Source organism: Oratosquilla oratoria, chromosome 22, assembly GCF_046742065.1.
Source record: "Oratosquilla oratoria isolate Oo_2021 chromosome 22, ASM4674206v1, whole genome shotgun sequence".
NCBI classification, from domain to species: domain Eukaryota; kingdom Metazoa; phylum Arthropoda; class Malacostraca; order Stomatopoda; family Squillidae; genus Oratosquilla; species Oratosquilla oratoria.
This window is the reverse complement of record NC_134798.1, coordinates 50,006,022-50,028,411: the sequence shown is the minus strand read 5'-3', so window position 1 is coordinate 50,028,411 and position 22,390 is coordinate 50,006,022. Positions and strand designations below refer to the sequence as shown.

Here is a 22,390-nt window from a genome sequence, read left to right as displayed (position 1 = left end):
CAATCTCTCCCCTTCTCCTTTTTTATCACCTTCCCACTACACCATGAGCTTTCCCCTTCCCTATAAATAGAATAAGGTATTTCCTTGACGTTGGGATCCACGAAAATTTCACTTTTTTTTTCGGAACTCCAATCTTCGACGTCCATCCGACGAATGTGTGTGTGTGTGTGTGTTATTTGTAATATAGGAAAAGAGACTTGTGGGGTACTGTTTCCATATACTGTAATATATAAATAATTTATATTGTTCTGGGTGGCTAATGAATGCACAAATAAATTGTCAGTTTAATATATTTTGTACACAAACACGTGGAATCACTACAAGGTAGACTTTTCAACTGATGCGCCCGGCTTTTTCTTGCGCGGGAACGTCCGTCGCATTTGCAATATCTTACATAAAATAAATTATATACATAATATAATCATTACAATAAATACCAAAACAATACAATATAATATTATATAATATAATTCCACTAAACACCATGCCAACACAATATTACTCTATTTAACTGTCTCACATTGTAAGTTGTTCAGAATGGTATTTTTCGAATGTCTTCTTTTCTCAAAATCCTAGCAATTTTATTATTGTTATTATCATTACTAGTGCGTTATACCTCTAGGATGTAAACAATGTTGGTTGTCCTTTGGTATCTCTCGATCTTATCAGTAGTTTTCATTTACGATGGGAACCACTGCTGCCTATGCCATGAAACAGATACGATTTTTTTCCTCCATCACCCCTCCATAAATCAAGACTTCATGATCAACATTTTATTAGCAGCACTTTTTTATCATATATATATATATATATATATATATATATATATATATATATATATATATATAGTGTAACTTTCGTTTTCCAACGAGTAAAACATAGTTGGTTTATTTGTAATTAAAATCATCTTCACGTTTTTTTCCTTCTTGTATCAGCGTCTACATCCTTGTTTACTTGTCCTCATTGTTCTGTCCTTCATTCTCTTGTGTATATACTGTATATATATATATTATATATATATATATATATATATATATATATATATATATATATACGTATATATATATATATATTGTAACTTTCGTTTTCCAACGAGTAAAACATAGTTGGTTTATTTGTAATTAAAATCATCTTCACGTTTTTTTCCTTCTTGTATCAGCGTCTACATCCTTGTTTACTTGTCCTCATTGTTTTGTCCTTCATTCTCTTGTGTATATATATACATACATACTCGTATGTATATATATATATATATATATATATATATATATATATATATATATATATGTGTGTGTGTGTGTGTGTGTGTGTGTGTGTATGTGTGTGTGTGCGAGAGAGAGAGAGAGAAAGAGAGAGAGACTCACCATGGTGATTCACCAGGGTCTTAGATCACGTTCTGAACTCGTGATCGTCAGTTATTTCCCTCCCAGAAGAGAGCTCAGACCTTACACACACACACACACCCAACTACCCGCCCACGAAAATTGGAGTAACGAGTCCCATCGCAGCGATACTGAAATTATTACAGGCCTGGGCGGGATTCGAACCTGGACCGCCATAGTGGCGGCCATGAACACTACCACTGCGCCATGAAGTCGTGTGTGTGTGTGTGTGTGTGTGTGTGTTGTATTATATTGGATTGGCATCATGCGATTTGAAGTCGCGAAGCTCGATTAGATAGACACCGAAGCAGACTTACTAGTTGGCAAAGGGAGCGGGGGGCGACCTCAATTTTGAACCAGAAAGTAGAGTTGTCAACCTTGAAGCGAAAGTTTTCCATCAAAATTGTCTTTCGCTGCCTTGGGCCCTAGGACCAAGATATTTCCGTCCACCTTCGTTTCGTTTCCATAGCCATATCGCAGAAGAACTGACAGCCAATGCCTTTTCCACTCTGCTTTATCCTAGCCGTTGTCATGACAACAGCCTCATATAGCACAAGATCACTGTTACCAGCTACCGTAGGACTTTTTTTTTCTAATCTATATACCATGGGCTTCTTACCCCTTAAAAGGTGGTGGTAAAGTCAAAGGCACATATCCACTTCCACCCATTCCACTTCCATCCACCATCCTTTTCTCCCACTCATCTCAGTTCCTGGTAGATGAAGGGTCATCCCTGTCTCGTGCTCACTGTCAGGGTCGGAAGCAATGCAGCAAGACGCAGCACATTCACAGCAGGGCCGCTTCACTTACACGGCAACCCGACCCCTCTCCATCCCTTCATGCGGAAATTAGAGAGTACAGGGAGAAATCCATTTGGGCTGCGTCAAAATATCATGCATCAGCAACCATTCTCCACTCACCCCTATCCCCTGTCTACTCCCTTCCTTCCATGACAGACAGATAATATAAAAAATCCCTTCGAGCTGCGTCATAACATCATCTATACACAGCATCCACTCACCCTTATTCCCTGCCTTCTCCCTTCCTTGTTCAACATTTTCCTCTTGTTCAAAGCCCCTTTCACCCCATCCATCCATCCATCCCATCCTCGGTCATCCCTTCAAGTTCACTCCACCTCTCCCTTCCACACATGTTTTGCCAATCTTTCCTCACTCATTCATTCCATGTGTCCAAACCATCCCAATAATTTTTCATCAGCCCTTTCTGCCAGCTCCCTTTCCACTCTCGCTCTCATCCTCACCTCATTTCTCACTCTATTCAACCTTGTAACCCCTACCATACTTCTCAGACACTTCATCTCAAACACATTTAAACTTCTGCCTTTTAAATTCCAAGATTCCGCCCCGTACAGTTTCGTAGGCACAATCACCCCTTCATACAATCTTCTCTTTGCATCCATTCCCAGATGCCTATTTCTAATGACACTTCTGTCTCCCAAGATAATTATTTGCTTCCCTCAATCTACAGTTTACCTCCACCCTACTCCTCCATTTCCTACTACATGCGACCCCAGATACATAAAACTCGCTACTCCCTCCAGCCTCTTTCCTTTAAGACTTGCTTCCAACTCGCTGCCATCCTCTACCCTTGTACATCTCATCACCTTACTTTTACCCACATTTACTTTCAGCTTTATCCTATTGCATACCTTCCCAAACTTCATCACTAATTATCTTAATCCCTCCCCTGACCCTTAGCACACACACAATGCTGTCCACAAACAATAACTAGCTCACATCCCACTCCCCTCCAGTATCTTCAACAATCTCCAGTCCCCTGCCCATTACCACATTTACCTGCCATACCACCCCATCTATGCACACATGGTACAGCCATGGTCATATGACACATCCCAGACGCAGTCCCTCCTTTACCTCAAATGACTTGCTCTCTCAATTTCCAGTTCTAACACGGGCTCTACTACTCTTGTAAAAATCTTTGACTGCCCTAACAGCTTTCTCCCAATCCCATATATCTGCAATACCTCCCATAGTGCCTTTCTGTCTACCCTGTCAGCCTTCCCCAAATCCATAAGAGCCCAAAAAACATCCTTTCCTTTTACCAAAGCCTTCTCACATATCTGCTTTACCACAAAATCCTGATCCACACATAATCTACCTTTCCTAAACACACACTGTTCACTAATTACTTCCTCTGTTCCTCTCCTAATCCTCTCAATTAAAACTCTACCATACGCTTTCCCAACTACACTCAAACCGAGCCATCTGAAACTACAACAATCACGTTTGTCCCCTACGAGTATTCCTTTGTAAAGCGGAACTACACAGGCACTCCTCCATTCCTCCGGCACTCTCCCCTCCTGTAGACACACATCAACCTCACTAGGCAATCCACTGTAACTGTACCTCCCTTCTTCAGACACTCCACATGACCCACATGAAGCTTCTACCTCATCTTTTATCATATATCTGTCCAGTTTATGAACAACTGACTCTTTAATGATACTGTTGATTTTCCAACCAAAGACCTTGTAAATTTATCCTACTAGAAAGCTTTAGGTAAAAAAAAAAAAAAGTCAATAGTATTGTTTTGAGTCAGTTGTTCATAAACTGGGCAGCCCATGAAGATTGTGAAGAGAGAGGCGTGACGATGTGGTCCTTATGTCACAAAGGAAAACATAATTTACCTGAGAATCATAAAGTATGTCCCCTCTTTTTTTATGGTCACATGAAATCTAATGTGTATCATTTTCCAGTGATATGTCATTCTCAAAATGCGCATGTGAAGTCGAAAACCTTAATTTTGAGAATTAAGGTGTTGCATAGGCTGACCAAAAGGGACCATAAAAAAAAATTGGGGACTGCTATATTCAGTAATTAATCACTTGGAAAACTGCATCTCATACAACCCTACATCCTTTTGCTTCTCATTATCTTTACAAAACTTGGAAGAGAACCTTCCCCCTTTATCTTCTGTGCATGTTTCACCCAAACCCACACTTCCACCTACCATTCTCCAAATTGCAGACATTGGGCTGAACCCAGCGTGTGATGTATATGTATTTAGCTAATTGTAGCACTATACAGGAATGAGGCAACGCTCATTGGGTCCATCTCCTACTCTCCAATTCATCTTACCTAACCTCAAATTCATGTGTATGTGTATTTACCTAGTTGTATTTTACGGGAAGGGGAGCTATGCTCATGGTGTCCCGTCTTCATATCTCATTTTATCTAAACTGTTTTTGAATTCATGTATTGTTTTTGCACACACTACTTTCTCATCTAACTTGTTCCAAATGTCTATCAATCTGTGCGGAAAGCTGTTCTTTTTCAGATATCTTCTATAGCTTTCTTGATTTTCTTTCCGTGTCCTCTTGTATATCTATCATCCCATTTTATTAGATCCTCTCTATCGATAGCTTCTATTCCTTTCATGATTCTGTAAATAGTTATCAAATCTCCTCTCTCTCTTCTTTGCTCTAATGTCTGTAGCTTAAGTTTTGCTAGTCTCTCTTCATATGGTAGTTTTGAGTGCATTGGTGCCAATTTTGTAATTGCTATTTGTATTCTTTCAAGTTTAGTTATACATTTTTTTGTACTTGGTGACCAGGGGCCGTATACACAAAACTTTTTTGTTAGCCTTAACAATCTCTGCTAGCTAACAGAAAACCACTAAAAGTTATACACCAATGCTTAACTAACAACTGTTAGCTAGCAAACATTTGTTTGTCAAGTACCGCTAAACAGCGCTGAAGTTAGCAGCTTATGAACATGTAAATGGACGTATTATCAAAAATTGCACACATAAAACAGTGTTATTAATGCAGTTGTTCACAATTTATTAATAGAGTATCATGATAGCACATAGATATCGTATGTATGGGTTTTTAGAAGTACTTATTAACCAACGACAGATATTTTTGGACGAAGGCGCATTGTACAGGCGGCCGTGCCACAGACAAATCTTCCGACAGAAGACTCAACAATAATTTCAGAGGACATAGACATGGCAGAAGAAACACAGAAAAAGAAAAGGAAGCCAAACTGGTCACAAGAGGAAACACTCCTCTTGATCAACGTGATTATGGAGAAAAAATAATAATAAATGGGCGATTCAAGCCAAGTTTAAACCACAAGGATAAGAGGGAGGCATGACAAAGCACGTTGATGCTATGGTATTGTTTTCTGTTTACATATAAATGTTCATCGACACTTGGAGCCCCAATTCTAATGTTTGTGCCATCTATGGTACCCACAACACCGGGAAACCTACAGTTTTCCATGAACTCTGCTTGTTTTACTTGCATTTCTTGGCGAGTCAATAGGAATTTTACAAACTGAGTTACAATATCTGGTTCTGATAGTGCATCAATTGTTTGAGTAATGACACGGCTGATTGATGCTTGCGAGGTCCCAAATTCGTCACTGCTGCATTTTACCTGTGGCTAAATATCATAGGGTAATTGCCACCTTCGTCTCAGGACTCAGTGGTCGATTCCGTTCTGTTCGGGATTGAAGTTTGTCCCTCACTAAATCAGCCATTTTTATTATACCAGCACGGTTCATTCTGAAGCGTTTGATGAGTTCGTCATCATTGTACTCGTTAATTAAATATGTCCCGTCGCTGTCGATAAACTCGCAGTTGTTGTTGCTCCGCCATCTTCTCTACTAACAGGAACTTGTTAAGAGCTTAATAGTCCTCCTCAACACTTTTATCTTAACAGTACTTTTAAGGCCCTAACAAGTTTTCTGTATCACTGTTAGTGCTTAACAGCTAAATGTTAGCCTTAACAGGAATTTGTTACCCTTAACAGCTATTTGTTAGTGCTAACAAGTTTTGTGTATACGGCTCCAGCCGTATACACAAAACTTGTTAGCACTAACAAATAGCTGTTAAGGGTAACAAATTCCTGTTAAGGCTAACATTTAGCTGTTAAGCACTAACAGTGGATACAGAAAACTTGTTAGGGCCTTAAAAGTACTGTTAAGGTAAAAGTGCTGTGGAGGACTATTAAGCTCTTAACAAATTCCTGTTAGTAGAGAAGATGGCGGAGCAACAACAACTACAAAGACGACAGCGACGGGACATATTTAACGAGTACAATGACGACGAACTCATCAAACGCTTCAGAATGAACCGTGCTGGTATAATAACAATGGCTGATTTAGTGAGGGACAAACTTCAATCCCGAACAGAACGGAATCGACCACTGAGTCCTGAGACGAAGGTGGCAATTACCCTATGATATTTAGCCACAGGTAAAATGCAGCAGTGACGACTTTGGGACCTCGCAAGCAACAATCAGCCGTGTCATTACTCAAACAATTGATGCACTATCAGAACCAGATATTGTAACTCAATTTGTAAAATTCCCATTGACTCGCCAAGAAGTGCAAGTAAAATAAGCAGAGTTCATGGAAGACTGTAGGTTTCCCGGTGTTGTGGGTACCATAGATGGCACAAACATTAGAATTGTGGCTCCAAGTGTCGATGAACATTTATATGTAAACGGAAAACGATACCACAGCATCAACGTGCTTTGCCATGCCTCCCTCTTGTCCTTGTGGTTTAAACTTGGCTTGAATCGCACATTTATAATTATTTTTTTCTCCATAATCACGTTGACCAAGAGGAGTGTTTCCGCTTGTGACCAGTTTGGCTTCCTTTTCTTTTTCTGTGTTTCTTCTGCCATGTCTATATCCTCTGAAATAATTGTTGAGTCTTCTGTCGGAAGATTTGTCTGTGGCACGGCCGCCTGTACATTGCGCCTTCGTCCAAAAATATGTCGTTGGTTAATAAGTACTCCTAAAAATCCATACATACGATATCTATGTGCTATCATGATACTCTATTAATAAATTCTGAACAACTGCATTAATAACACTGTTTTATGTGTGCAATTTTTAATAATACGTCCATTTACATGTTCATAAGCTGCTAACTTCAGCACTGTTTAGCGGTACTTGACAAACAACTGTTTACTAGCTAACAGTTGTTAGCATTGGTGTATAACTTTTAGTGGTTTTCTGTTAGCTAGCAGAGATTGTTAAGGCTAACAAAAAAGTTTTGTGTATACGGCCCCAGATCGTAACTTGGTCTTATCAAAGTGATTAGTATTTTCTTCACCATTTCTTCATCCAGGTATGTAAATGCCACTTTGTTCTTATTAAATTATAAGTTACTCAAAAAAACTTGTATATATGTTTCACATGTTACATATTTTTCATAATAGTGACTCCTAGGTCCTTCTCATTTTCAACTTTTTTTATTCCTTCTCCCAATTTATATGATCCTACTATTCTTTTTTTGCTTTTTCCAAATTCCATTATACTACACTTCTTAGTATTGAACTCCATCTCCCACTTCTTACTCCATTCCCATACTTTATTGAGATCACTCTGTAGTGATTCACAATCTTCTTCAGTGTTCACTTTTTTTAACAGTTTTGCATCATCTGCAAAGAAGCTCATATAACTTTCAATTTCTTTATCCATATCATTAATATATATAGCAAACATTATTGGGGCTAGAACAGTTCCTTGTGGAACACCACTTATTACTTCATCCCAATTAGAGTGTTTGTCTCTTATCACTACTCTCATTTTTCTTTCTTGCAAAAAGTCTTCCATCCATTTAAGCAGTTTGCCCTGTATTTCTCCTTCAGTTTCTAATTTCTTAAGCAATTTCTTATGTGGTACTTTGTCAAAAGCTTTTTTTAGGTCTAGAAATGCACAATCAGCCCATTCATCTCTTTCTTGTATTATGTCTATTAGCCTTGAATAGAAACATATCAAATTGGTGACGCATGATCGTCCTTATCTGAATCCAAATTGCTTTGGATTTAGCACGTTGTTTTTTTCCAAGTATTTTACCCATCTACTTTTGATAATTCTTTCACAAATTTTTGCTATTGTACTATTAGAGAGACTGGTCCATAGTTTGTAGGGTCTTCTTTATTTTCCCCTTTATATATAGATACTATATTTGCTTTTTTTCCAATCTTTTGGAACTTTTCCTTCTTTCAAGGAGTGTTTATTATGCTATGTATTTTGTCTGCCAGTTCATTCCTGCATTCTTTCAAAATCCAGTTTGCTATTTCATCTAGTCCATGTGATTTTCTGACATCAAGGTCACTCAAGTGTTTCATTATTTCATTCTTTGTTACTTCTATTTCTTTCATTGGGGGACTTTCTCTTCCCATTCAATTTCTCCAGGTAGTATGTTCTCCCCTGTAAACACTGATTTAAAATGCTTGTTCATAATTTCTGCCATTTATATTTCCTCTGTGTATTCAACTCCTCCTTGTCGTAAAATAGTTTTGGTTGATCTTTATATTTTTCTATAACATCTTTTTCATATTTTCTCTTTTCCTCTCTGCGCACTTGTGCATATACATTTCTATAACTAGTATATATTTTCCATTTTTCAGGTCTTTTGTCTTTATTCCATTTTGTCCAAGCTTTGTCTCTTTTGTCTTTTAACTTCCTACCATTTTTGTTGTACCAGCGCTTTACATATTCTTTTTCTTGCTTTTGTTTTGGGACATACTTTTCCACTCTTCCACTGTTGTTTCCTCTTTGTATATTTTTTCCCAGTTTTTTTTTTTTTTTTTTTTTTTTTTTTTTGAAAGAATTCTCTTATTTCATAAAAAATCATACATTAATCTTCTTTTCTATATTGTTCATTTCTTTTCATGAATATCATTTAGTTCCAGTTCAATCAATATGTGGTCACTTTTACTTATTGGTGTCTTATATTCAATCTTGTCCACTATTTCAGGTTCTGATGTGATTATTAGGTCTAGTCTCAATGGTTCTTCATTTCTATACCTAGTGTTCTCTTGAATCCATTGTGTCATTGTATGGTTAATAATCATCTCGAGTAGAACATTTCCCCATGAGTTATCTCCACCCTTTACTGTCTTCTCTTCCCAGCAGACTTCTTTGCAATTAAAGTTGCCCATCATAACTATTCTTCCTCCATCTTCCATTATCTTATTTAATGTTATCCTTGTGTCTTCTAACATACTTTTATGTTCCCTCTCTTCCCATGAGGCTGTTTTTGGGGGCACATAATTTATCACAAACTTTCTGTTCTTCTTATCTCTGTCTTCCACTTCGATCATAATCATCTCTACTGTATTCTTTCCATATGTGACACACCTCACGTTTATATCCTTTTTAGTCAGGAACATAACTCCACCCCCTTGCGTTGTCTCTCTGTTTGTAATCCAATAAATATATGTGACATGTCTGACACTGTTGGGTGGTAGTGGACCTTTCAATTTTGTCTCTACAATTCTCATTATGTCCAGTTCTTTTTCCTTCAGATAATCATTCAATCCTGTTATTAATCCATCTATATTTGTGTAAGACACTCTTAACTTTCTGTTACCTCCATTGTATTTTCTGTTTCTCTTGTTATTCTCTAGCATGTCCCATTTCCTCACTTTCATATTCACTACTCTTCAATAGAATTTCTCTTTTTCTGACTCTGTTCTGTTCTCGTTTTTTCCTTAGCTTCTTGTCTTTTCATTTTTTCCTCCTCTCTTTCCTCTTTATTCATTTCTCTTTTTATCCATACTTTTTTATATTGTTCACTGTTTGCTAGTTTTCCTGTTTTGCTAAGATATTCTCTGCTGTCGTTTGTGACCTGAATTTAACCTTAAATGGTCCGGTCCTATCTGCACTATATTTCCCGAGCCTATACATCTCTTCAATTTGTTTTCCAATTTCAGGTTCATCTTCCTAATCTAATTCTAATAAACTGTTTACTTTTTCTTTTTCCTCTTCCATTCCTAATATAATTGTACATTTCTTTTTATCTGCTAAGTCTCTTACTATATTCTCCTTCTGTCTTATCACTTTAATAACTGAGTCTTCAGTTTGTTATTTCATTTGTTGTTTGATTATGTCAGTTGTCAGGGGGATACAATTTTCGTATATACTCGGTATTATTGAGAATTGGGCGTGAGAGAAAAGAAACACAAAGGTAACACAACACGTGTTTTTATTGGATAACAAGAGCACAACTAAACCAACTGAAACACATAAAATATATATCACCTGTGTGATATATATATATATATAAGAACAATTGTATACTAAACCACTCCTCGGCTCTGCGTAGTCTACTTCCAGACGAATCCCCATTGATGTCCTAACGTGGACGGGCGTACGTCTCCTCCTTGGTCTCCTTCTTGTGTCCTGCTCCTCGTGGTCTCCTACTGTTCCGGGCCCTCCCTCCGTGGAACTGGGAGGGGAGGGGGGGGTCCGCCCTCAACGGCAGACGGCCGTAGTAGCGTGTCTCCTGGTCCCTCGTGGACTCCTTTTGTCCCGGCGCCCTCCCTCCGTGGAACTGGGAGGGGAGGGGGGGGGGGTCCGCCCTCAACGGCAGGCGGCCGTAAGGTGTGTGCACTTCTGTCCCGAGCCCTCCCTCCGTGGAACTGGGAGGGGAGGGGGGGGGGTCCGCCCTCAACGGCAGGCGGCCGTAAGGTGTGTGCACTTCTGTCCCGAGCCCTCCCTCCGTGGAACTGGGAGGGGAGGGGGGGGGGTCCGCCCTCAACGGCAGGCGGCCGTAAGGTGTGTCTGCACTTCCGTCCTGGTGCCCTCTTATACATCCGGGAGGGAGAGGGAGAGTGGGTGGGTATGGCTGTGCGCATGCGCACAGCAGATACCTCGTAGGGACAGTTGGCAACACTGAGCCAAGCCTGACCTCACGCCACGATTTCGGCCGGCCAGGTGTGCTGGGTCACCACCACTCCTTGCTTCGTTTCGGCCAAAATCACGTGAACAGTGGATGATGAGGCGTCGCGCCGACAGCCTTCCAAGTCTCGTCACGTGACCCACGTGACAGTTCTCCGATGATGGGGACAACTCGCGACGCGGGTCGCGAGTTGTAAATGTGCCTATTAGCCTTGCTACCTCGATCTTCCGGATGAGCGAAAAACCTCAGGATCTTTCTTTTTCCTTGAGGGAAAACTCCGATGGAAGATCGAGAAGCTGTGGCTAATGTGACCACTAAACCAACTGAAACACATAAAATATATATCACCTGTGTGATATATATATATAAATAAGAACAATTGTATACTAAACCACTCCTCGGCTCTGCGTAGTCTACTTCCAGACGAATCCCCATTGATGTCCTAACGTGGACGGGCGTACGTCTCCTCCTTGGTCTCCTTCTTGTGTCCTGCTCCTCGTGGTCTCCTACTGTTCCGGGCCCTCCCTCCGTGGAACTGGGAGGGGAGGGGGGGTCCGCCCTCAACGGCAGACGGCCGTAGTAGCGTGTCTCCTGGTCCCTCGTGGACTCCTTTTGTCCCGGCGCCCTCCCTCCGTGGAACTGGGAGGGGAGGGGGGGGGGGTCCGCCCTCAACGGCAGGCGGCCGTAAGGTGTGTGCACTTCTGTCCCGAGCCCTCCCTCCGTGGAACTGGGAGGGGAGGGGGGGGGGTCCGCCCTCAACGGCAGGCGGCCGTAAGGTGTGTGCACTTCTGTCCCGAGCCCTCCCTCCGTGGAACTGGGAGGGGAGGGGGGGGGTCCGCCCTCAACGGCAGGCGGCCGTAAGGTGTGTGTGCACTTCCGTCCTGGTGCCCTCTTATACATCCGGGAGGGTGAGGGAGAGTGGGTGGGTATGGCTGTGCGCATGCGCACAGCAGATACCTCGTAGGGACAGTTGGCAACACTGAGCCAAGCCTGACCTCACGCCACGATTTCGGCCGGCCAGGTGTGCTGGGTCACCACCACTCCTTGCTTCGTTTCGGCCAAAATCACGTGAACAGTGGATGATGAGGCGTCGCGCCGACAGCCTTCCAAGTCTCGTCACGTGACCCACGTGACAGTCATTAAATGCAACTTTATACTGTTTTCCCAGATTTTTTTCCAACCCTGTACTTCTTTTGCTATTAACTCTTTCTCTTTATTATTCCTCTTTAATTCCTCATTCTCATCTTTTACTTCTTTTAACTGTCTTTTTAATTTTTAATTCTTCTATTTCTTTAGTTAGGTTTTTGTTCACCTTCTCTAGTTCTTCCAATTTTTCTACTCTCTGCGCAATCTTTTGTATTTGACCAAACCTACTCTCCCAATGTTTGGTCATTTTCTCAATTTTTTCCTCTAGGCTTGCCAATCAGGGGAGGTTGGTATCCCTCCCCCCCCCCCTCATTTAATCCCTGGAAATTATTATCTTCACCTTCCATTGTGCTGCTCTTATCTTTTTTTCTAATCTTAACATTTTTGCTAATCCCTTCTTCCCCAAAATCATCATGATTATCCGTCCTTTGTTCACAAGTTGCCTGGTCTCATGGACCAAGTCCTCCCCTTCCTCATTTCCTTCCATTTCCCTCAGTAATCCCTCCCCCTACTCCTTTTTCATCATCTTCCCACTACACGAGCTTTCCCTTCCCTATAAATACAACATAGGTACTTCTTTGTCGTTGTGATCCTTGAAAAACTTGGATAACTCCGGAGTCTGAACTTCGCCGTCACTTCAACCGACGTGTGTATTTTACCTAGTTGTAATTTACGGGAAGGGGAGCTACGCTCTTGGTGTCCCGTTCTTCATATCTCTTTTTATCTAAACTATTTTTAAATTCAGGTATTGTTTTTGCACACACCACTTTCTCATCTAACTTGTTCCAAATGTCTATTACTCTGTGAGGAAAGCTGTTCTTTTTCATATCTCTTCTATAGCTGTCTTTCTTGATTTTCTTTCCATGTCCTCTTGTATTTCTATCATCCCATTTTATTAGATCCTCTCTATCAATAATTTCTATTCCTTTCATGATTCTGTAAATAGTTATCAAATCTCCTCTCTTCTTTGCTCTAATGTCTGTAGCTCAAGTTTTGCTAGTCTCTCTTCATATGATAGTTTTGAGAGTGTTGGTGCCAATTTTGTAATTGCTCTTTGTATTCTTTCAAGTTTATTTATACATATTGATGTACTTATTGACCACATCATTGCTGCATATTCCAATCTTGGTCTTATCAGAGTGATTAGTATTTTCTTCACCATTTCGTCATCCAGGTATGTAAATGCCACTTTGTTCTTATTAAATTATAAAAATTTCCAAAAATCTTGTTTATTTGTTTCTCATGTGACATATTATTCATAACAATGACTCCCAGGTCCTTCTCATTTTCTACTTTTTTATTTTTTCTTCTCTCAATTTATATGATCATGTTATTCTGTTTTTGCTTTTTCCAAATTCTTAGTATTGAACTCCATCTCCCACTTCCTACTCCATTCCCATACTTTATTTAGATGACTCTGTAGAGACTCACAATCTTCTTCCGTGTTCACTTTTTTTTAATATTTTTGCATCATCTGCAAAGAAGCTCATATAACTTTCAATTTCTTCATCCATATCATTAATATATATAGCAAACATTATTGGGGCCAGAACTGTTCCTTGTGGAACACCACCTATTGCTTCATCCCAATTAGAGTGTTTGTCTCTTATCACTACTCTCATTTTTCTTTCTTGCAAAAAGTCTTCTATCCATTTAAGCAGTTTGCCCTGCAACTTCTTATGTGGTATTTTGTCAAAAGCTTTTTTTAGGTCTAGAAATGCACAATCAGCCCATCCATCTCTTTCTATTAGCCTTGAATAGAAACATATTAAATTGGTGACGCTTGATCGTCCTTGTCTGAATCCAAATTGCCTTAGATTTAGCATGTTTTTTTGTTTTGTTTTTTCTGAATATTTTACCCATCTACTTTTGAAAATTCTTTCACAAATTTTTGCTATTGTACTTCTTAGAGAGACTGGTCTTTAGTTGGTAGAGTCTTCTTTATTTCCCCCTATATATATAGGTACTATATTTGTTTGTTTTTTCAATCTTTTGGAACTTTTCCTTCTTTTAAGGAACTGGTTATTATGCTATGTATTTTGCCTGCCAGTTCATTCCTGCATTCTTTCAAAATCCAGTTTGCTATTTCATCTGGTCCATGCGATTTTCTGACATCAAGGTTACTCAAGTGTTTCATTATTTCATTCTTTGTTCTATTTCTTTCATAGGGGGGACTTTCTCTTTCCATTCGATCTCTTCAGGTTGTATGTTCTCCCTTGTAAACACTGATTTAAAATGCTTGTTCATAATTTCTGCCATTTCTATTTCCTCTGTGTATTCAACTCCTCCTTGTCTTAATTTCTCTAAATCTTGTTTGTTTTTTAGTTTGTTGTTTACAAATCTGTAAAATAGTTTTGGTTGATCTTTACATTTTTCTATGACATCTTTTTCATATTTTCTCTTTTCCTCTCTGCACGCTTGTACATATTCATTTCTATAACAAGTATATATTTTCCATTTTTCAGGTCTTTTGTATTTCTTCCATTTGGTCCAAGTTTGATCTTTTTGTCTTTTAACTCTTTTAACAAATTTTGTTGTACCAGCACTTTACATATTCTTTTTCTTGTTTTTGTCTTGGGACATACTTTTCCACTCCTTTTTTATAATTTTTTGTCAAAATATTCCATTTCTCTTCCACCGTTGTTTCTTCTTTGTATATTCCTTCCCAGTTTTCATTTTGAAAGAATTCTCTTATTTGATCAAAGTTTGTTTTTTCATACATTCTTCCTTTTCTATATTGTTCATTTCTTTTCATGTATTTTTCCTCGTTTAGTTCCAGTTCAATCAATATGTGGTCACTTTTATTTATTGGTGTTTTATATTCAATCTTTACCACTATTCTAGGTTCAGATGTGATTATTAGGTCTAGTCTCGATGGTTCTTCATTTCTATACCTAGTGTTCTCCTGTATCCATTGTGTCATTGTATGGTCAATAATCATCTCGAGTAGAACATTTCCCCATGAGTTGTCTCCACCCTTTACTGTCATCTCTTCCCAGCAGACTACTTTGCAATTAAAGTCGCCCATCAGAACTATTCTTCCTCCATATTACATTTTCTTAGTTAATGTTATTTTTGTGTCTTCTAACATACTTTTTTGTTTACTCTGTTGACAGGATGCTGTTTTTGGTGGAACATAATTTATCACAAACTTTCTGTTCTTCTTATCTCTGCCTTACACTTCGATCATAATCATCTCTACTGTATTCTTTCCATATGTGACACTCCTCACGTTTATATCCTTCTTAGTCAGGAACATGACATAACTTACTATATTCTCCTTCTGTCTCATCACTTTAATAACTGAGTCTTCAGTTTGTTCTTTCATTTGCTGTTTAATTATGTCAGTAAATGCAACTTTACTGTTTTCCTGGATTTTTATCCAACCCTCTACTTTTGCTATGGCCTCTTTATTGTCTTTATTATTCCTCTTTAATTCCTTATCCTCCTCTTTTACTTCTTTTAACTGTCTTTTTAAATCTTCAATTTCATTAGTTAAGTTTTTGTTCACCTTCTCTAGTTCTTCCAATTTTTCAACTCTCTCTGCGCAATCTTTGCTACGTTACCGAACTTTTTTTTCCCAATGTTCGGTCATTTTGTCAAGTTTTTCCTCTAGTCTTGTTAATCGGGGGAGGTTGGTATCCTCCCCCCTCTCATTAAATCCCTGGAAATTATTATCTTCACCTTCCATTGTGCTGCTCTTATCTATATTTCTAATCTCTACATTTTTGTTAATCCCTTCTTCCCCAAAATCCTCAGTCCTCCGTTTGTTTACAAGACACCTGGCCTCCTGGACCAAGTCCTCCTCTTCCTCATTTCCTTCCATTTCCCTCAGTAATCCCTCCCCTTCTCCTTTTTTCTCACCTTCCCACTACACCATGAGCTTTCCCTTTCCCTGTAAATAAAACACACTTCCTTGGCGTTGAGATCCACGTGAAATTGGACTTTTCTTTGGAACTCCAATCTTCGCCGTCCATCCGACGAAAGTGTGTGCGCGTGTCTGTGTGTCTGTGTAAAGAGGACCTTCAATATACAGAATATGTTCGAGGAAAGTTAAAAGGAATTTAAATATGCAGATTATGTTCAAGATACCTTTGCTCATTGGCTAAGGATGAAACAGTAATACAGATTTTTTTGGTTGGTAGAGACATGGATTTGTTGCTGGTGGCTGACCAGAAGGTGGAGCCTGGATGGATCTGCGGCCCAGAAGGTCTCCAGAAACCTCAGGATCGTTGTCTTTGGACTCGGGAGAAGACCAATGAAAAGTGGCAGTACCGCTTCTTCCGAAGTAAGGAGATTAAGGAGATGATCAAAACCAACCCTCAACTGCTCAGAGCACCCTGGATTGATCAGATCCCGAACTTGAACCTAGATAACTTCCTGCTCCTCTTGGTTTACCGCAAAGTCGAAGTGAAAGTCGGAAGTAGGAGACGTGAGGCCCACGTCAAGACACTGTCTGTTGGACCAGCAGCCCATCTTCTGTTTCGGTCAATGCTCTATACAGGTTCCCACATCATTGATGAATTAGAAAGAATAGTAGATACAGCGATTAAGACAAAATTCCATATTTACGACACTTTTAATACTTTGGGTAAATTTGCAAAGATTGTTTATTTAGGAGAAAATACATATCGTCAGACAACATATGAAGCCTTTAGGCTTATACTGAAGCACGTATTAAGTACAGATAGTGCACACGTACCCATTTTAGCCCACATCATCTTCCCACCACCGGTCCCAGAGATATGCAGTGCCATGGACACAAATGCGCAAGAGCAAAGTTCCAGGAGACAGAACATTGACCGCAACAGTCTCGAACTGAATCCTGAACTCACCGAAGAGGGAAGAGGAGGTGGATCCTTGACATATTCTCGCACCAATAGATCTGCGGTCAACTCAGAGCATGAGACACGTGCCCCACATACCGACACCACCAGCCGAGGGGAATCTGGATCAGAGGGGACTAAAGGTCTCTCCCAGTCACGTGACCAAATCGCAACAACCAACATAACTGGTGACAATAAAGAGACCCACAAAAGTGCAGACGTCCCACAGGCTGTACCTCTGAGCACACACCACACCTGCGAAGACATTCTACCACAAGTTCACACTAGTAAAACAAAGAACATAGACAAAATGCAGAATACATCAGTGACGTACAGAGAATGCAGGGAATTACTTAAGACATTACATCTCATTGATGGTGACCACCCCCCTAAAAGCTTAGAGTTATCTTCCACCAGGACGACCCCATCGAGTCCAGATGCCGACTCAGCCACATCCTCCACTAATAGGCCTGCCCTCCCCATCAGTAGAAACACTCAGAATTCCAGCACCTCACTCTCCCACCCCAATGTATCGCAACACCCCGGCAGAGTCATCTCCCATGCTGATCCGACCCAGAGCTTCACAGGCGCTACTTCCTGTAGTAGTGCAACCATTACTGATTCGTATCTAGATGAGCCCCTTGGGTTGGCCGCCTCAGCCTCGGTCACCAGAATCACCAATTCAGACAAGGACAGCCGAGTGGACACCTCAGCTCGGTGCGCCGAAACCAAAAACAAAACTTCCATTTTGCCTTTGAGTGAAAGAGTCGACACTTCAGCACAGGCCACCAGAACCACTAATTCGGCCGAGGACAGTGAAACCACTACGGCAGCGAGAGTCGAACCCATTACTTCAGTTTTAGGCACTAACATCTACATTTGTGATAGTCTCAAACCTGAGTTTCTACATCCAGCAACTCCTACTACCAGTAACAGCGCCAAAATGCAGAATACATCAGTGACGTACAGAGAATGCAGGGAATTACTTAAGACATTACATCTCATTGATGGTGACCACCCCCCTAAAAGCTTAGAGTTATCTTCCACCAGGACGACCCCATCGAGTCCAGATGCCAACTCAGCCACATCCTCCACTAATAGGCCTGCCCTCCCCATCAGTAGAAACACTCAGAATTCCAGCACCTCACTCTCCCACCCCAATGTATCGCAACACCCCGGCAGAGTCATCTCCCATGCTGATCCGACCCAGAGCTTCACAGGCGCTACTTCCTGTAGTAGTGCAACCATTACTGATTCGTATCTAGATGAGCCCCTTGGGTTGGCCGCCTCAGCCTCGGTCACCAGAATCACCAATTCAGACAAGGACAGCCGAGTGAACACCTCAGCTCGGTGCGCCGAAACCAAAAACAACACTTCCATTTTGCCTTTGAGTGAAAGAGTCGACACTTCAGCACAGGCCACCAGAACCACTAATTCGGCCGAGGACAGTGAAACCACTACTTCGTCAGCGAGAGTTGAACCCGTTACTTCAATTTTAGGCACTAACACCTCCATTTGTGATAGTCTCAAACCTGAGTTTCTACATCCAGCAACTCCTACTGCCAGTTACAGCGCCAAAAAAGACAAGTGTGGTATTCGAAGAAAAATCTTTGGAACCGTTTCGTCTGCCACCAAAAGCAGGACTCTTCTTCTACTGGGCGCCAAGGGCAGCGGGAAGACCTGCCTCATTAACGCTGTAGCCAATTTCATTTCCGGTGGCAAGAGCGACACAGAGAAAAAGTTGACCGTGTCGGACGAGGTTGCAGAAACTGGTTTCGCCTCCACGGACAACATCACCGGCTACACCTTCGTGTTTAAGGATCAGGAGGAGAATGTAGCCCTGACTCTGATTGACACTCCGGGAATGAACGATTCCTCGGGGAATGAAGTGCGCGACCACGTGGAGTCCCTAAAGATGTTCCTGACCAATGCAAAGCACAAGGGGCTCGAAATCCACTGTATCGCCTTCGTTGTCCAAGCCCACCTGGTAAGGCTGACATCCTCCGAGCGGCTGGTCATGGACAACATGAAAACACTCTTTGGCCAGGATGTGTCGGATCACATGGTCAACCTAATAACATTTGCAGACAACCAGAAGCCACCTGTGGTTGAGGCCCTCAACCACTATGGCCTGAGTACCAGACACTGCTTCATTTTCAACAATTCTGTCTTCTGCGGGTCGTCAGAGGAGAGCGAGGAGCTGGACAGGATCTACTGGAAAATTAGTCATAAGAGCTGGAAGAAGTGCTGGAAGGTTGTCAGGGACCTGAGTCCTCTGACGACCAACACCATGGTGTCCATCCAGAAAGAGATCTATGCGACCAGTAGGCAAGACATTGCCATGCGAGAACTACAGGCGGAAATTAATGGCCTTCTGCAACTCTGCCGAGGTCCATATAATAGCAAGGTCGAAAAAGGACGTCAACGGGTGTGGGATGCGGCTCGAGTGGCCTTCCAGATTCTTCGAACGACAGGCAACGGAAGGTATCCCTCGCTTTGGTCGCTCATCGAAGATACTGTCCCCAAGAAATATGGTTTTGAACAGGCCAGGAAAGTTAGCCACTTCTTGCTGGTAGGTACATCTATACAGCTCAAAGACACGATCGTGGCCATTTTAAGGAGTAATGTTGTTCTCCAAGGTCAGCTAATTCGTATGGAAAATTTGACAAAGTCTCGACTCAGACAACCGATTCACACTCTCAAGAACATGCAGTTAGCATATTCCGATCCAAAGATTAATTTGGATATTTTACCTCCGATCAAGACCTTAGTGATAAAGAATACTGCCATAATTCTTAGTAAACTGATTAATGATAATTCAAACAACTGCATAACCCAGAATGGTATTGTAAAGTATCTTAAATCTCTTCTAAAAGAAATGGACCTTAGCATGCATATTATGATTAAAGACGTCTGTGAGTATCTTGATGGGTAATTTCATATTAACCCAAGAGTTAGAAAATTAAGAAATGAATGAACAATTAGAAACTTTTATGAATAAATGTTCAGCATACCATTACTAATGTGCATACATCTGTCAATGTATGCATCTTGGAAGTTTCGGATCATGAAAATGTACAGTCGCAATGATGAGTCCCATCACTTTCTCAAAAATGTTCCCAAGAAAGTGGCTACTGTTGAACTACACGAAAGAAATGTTATGAGAAGAAGGTCAACACTATCACTATGCACACTCGTTTGATACCTACACCCTGACATGTGCCAGGCCGGAATCCAGTGAGACCTTTACCATATCAGCAGCAGCACAAGTGAGGCTACATAAGTTCAGGTTTGTCAAGAATTCTGGATATAATTGTAACAAGGGACTCGCTATGTACCACGATATAACACAAATCTGGACAAATATTGTTTTCCACTTCATTTTTTATAATCATGTACACCCTGCATTATGTGTGTGTATAAATACAATATCAGGGAAAGGCTCTTTATGTTGAGAGCTGGGCTCCATCCTGAATGACCATCTTGACTGTGAAGGAAGCTGAGTTGATTGTTTGTTGTTAGGTCACACCCACCATAATATGGAGTACTCATCTCGCGTGAGGAGTGACTAGACTTCCAGTACAATCTGGACTCTAGAGTTCGCCTTACTAGCTCAAGGGCAGTGAAGATTGTCCTTTAGCTGTCTTCAGCTTTCTATCAGCCACAGCATTATGTTTTTTTTTTTTTTTCATTTATCATGTATCATACTGTGTAAGATTTTGTATTCCTAGTCAGTGTTATTTTTTAATTGTTTATGCCAAAAATATTGAAGGTTGTTCTCCTCAAACGTTGTTTTTTTTTTGTAACAATGACACTGATCTTTGGAAGTTTACCCAAAATGTAGTCTCTTGGCATGGTCTTGTTATGTTCAAAAGTACATCTTTATGTTCTTGGTAACTGTGTTCAAAACATCCTGACGACCGTGTTCTCCTTCAGCTATAGACACTTTAGAACTTTCTGTAGTTCTTCAACTGGAGCTGCCATTGTGACAACTGTTCCAAGTCACATCCTCCAACCTTCCAGTGAGCAACTTTTGGACTTGGCAACTAGGAAGGAAGTGTCAGATTGTTTTAGTGTTGTATGGCAATCTAGTTGGTACCGGTACTATCCGGAGATCCACCGTTGACTCTCATGTGATGTTGCTCCTCTCCTTCAGGCCCTGTTGCAGCGTACCTTGGTGCCTTAGTCGTGATATACGAGGTTGAAGCTGTGCTTATTGGCTCCTGCCTCTATGCCTCCACTTATCAAACTTTGCCATGATTTCGTTTATGTTGTTGGCCTGGTTATATACCCATGCAACTTGTACCATAAGTTTACACATCTTTGTGGGGAACTATATTTCTTAACATCCTTCAAACAAATTTCTTCCTGATCTTCCATCCGTATGACTAGCAAATCCTCTCTCCCCATGTTTTAAATCTTTCACAGATTTAGATGTCATTATCATCTTCCCTCTCTTTGCTCGTTCAATGAGGGAAGTCCCTTTTTTCAATATTTCCTCATATATCTTATCATTTAGAGAGCGTTTGAATGTAACCATTATGTGATCTATTGTCATCATATCGCCTCTCTTTGCTCTTCCGCTGCAGGAAGACCCTTTGTTTATCTTTTCACGTATGTCTTGATATTTGGACATAATAGTGTGAGAGTGCGTGGGTGTGATGCAGTGACTGCACCACACAACACGAGCTACTTCCCAACTGTGCTCACCCAACTTCAAGACATTTTGTAACGGCTTGACCCTAAACTGATTTTGTGTACCTAAGGACCCTATTCGCAGGTTTATATTACTGTAAAACTCAAGAAGTTACTCCACGTTTGCAGTCATGTATATGAATTAAAAAACAGACTGATAGAGATGCATAAAGAAATAGGTAACTAAACAAATATATGAGCGAATATGTAAAAGAATATAAAATCAAACCTTTGTTAATACTATTTTTTGTGACCTATATCCTCGTTGTTGCCTTTTCAGCAGAGGGCCCTTTCCTTTACTTCATTCAGTTTGGGGAATTTTTTGTATATATATTTTTTGTATTAATAAAATTTTGTAAACATCTTCATTTTTCATATCCCTTTCTGTGTGATACATCTTGTTCTGGGTAGTGGCGCCATATGATTTTGTTCAGCTAGTAACATGATTCAAAGGAGCAAGTTTTGAGGCCCAAGTTCGAGTCCCGTCAGGAATTCTGAATCGCGAATCAAATTCTAAAACGAGGGGAGATAGAGATCAGTCAGTAAAAGAACGAACGACAGAAATGGTCGTTCCCTGTGCATAACTTATTTAACTTTCGTTAAATTTCCTTGTCAGAAAAAGTGCATACTCTAGTTAATTTTCTTTTCTTT

General features: G+C 40.5%; 1 protein-coding gene across 1 annotated transcript in view; it reads left to right on the top strand.

The window, feature by feature from the left end:
• The window catches only part of LOC143037571 (uncharacterized), a 41,733-nt gene extending 19,630 nt beyond the window's left edge, over positions 1-22,103 (top strand). Inside the window, exon 2 of the mRNA XM_076206000.1 lies at positions 16,364-22,103. Within this exon, the coding sequence (XP_076062115.1) occupies positions 16,368-19,979 (3,612 nt within the window). The 5' untranslated portion in view covers positions 16,364-16,367 and the 3' untranslated portion in view covers positions 19,980-22,103. The remainder of the gene's footprint in view (positions 1-16,363) is intronic.
• The last annotated feature ends 287 nt before the right edge of the window (positions 22,104-22,390 follow it).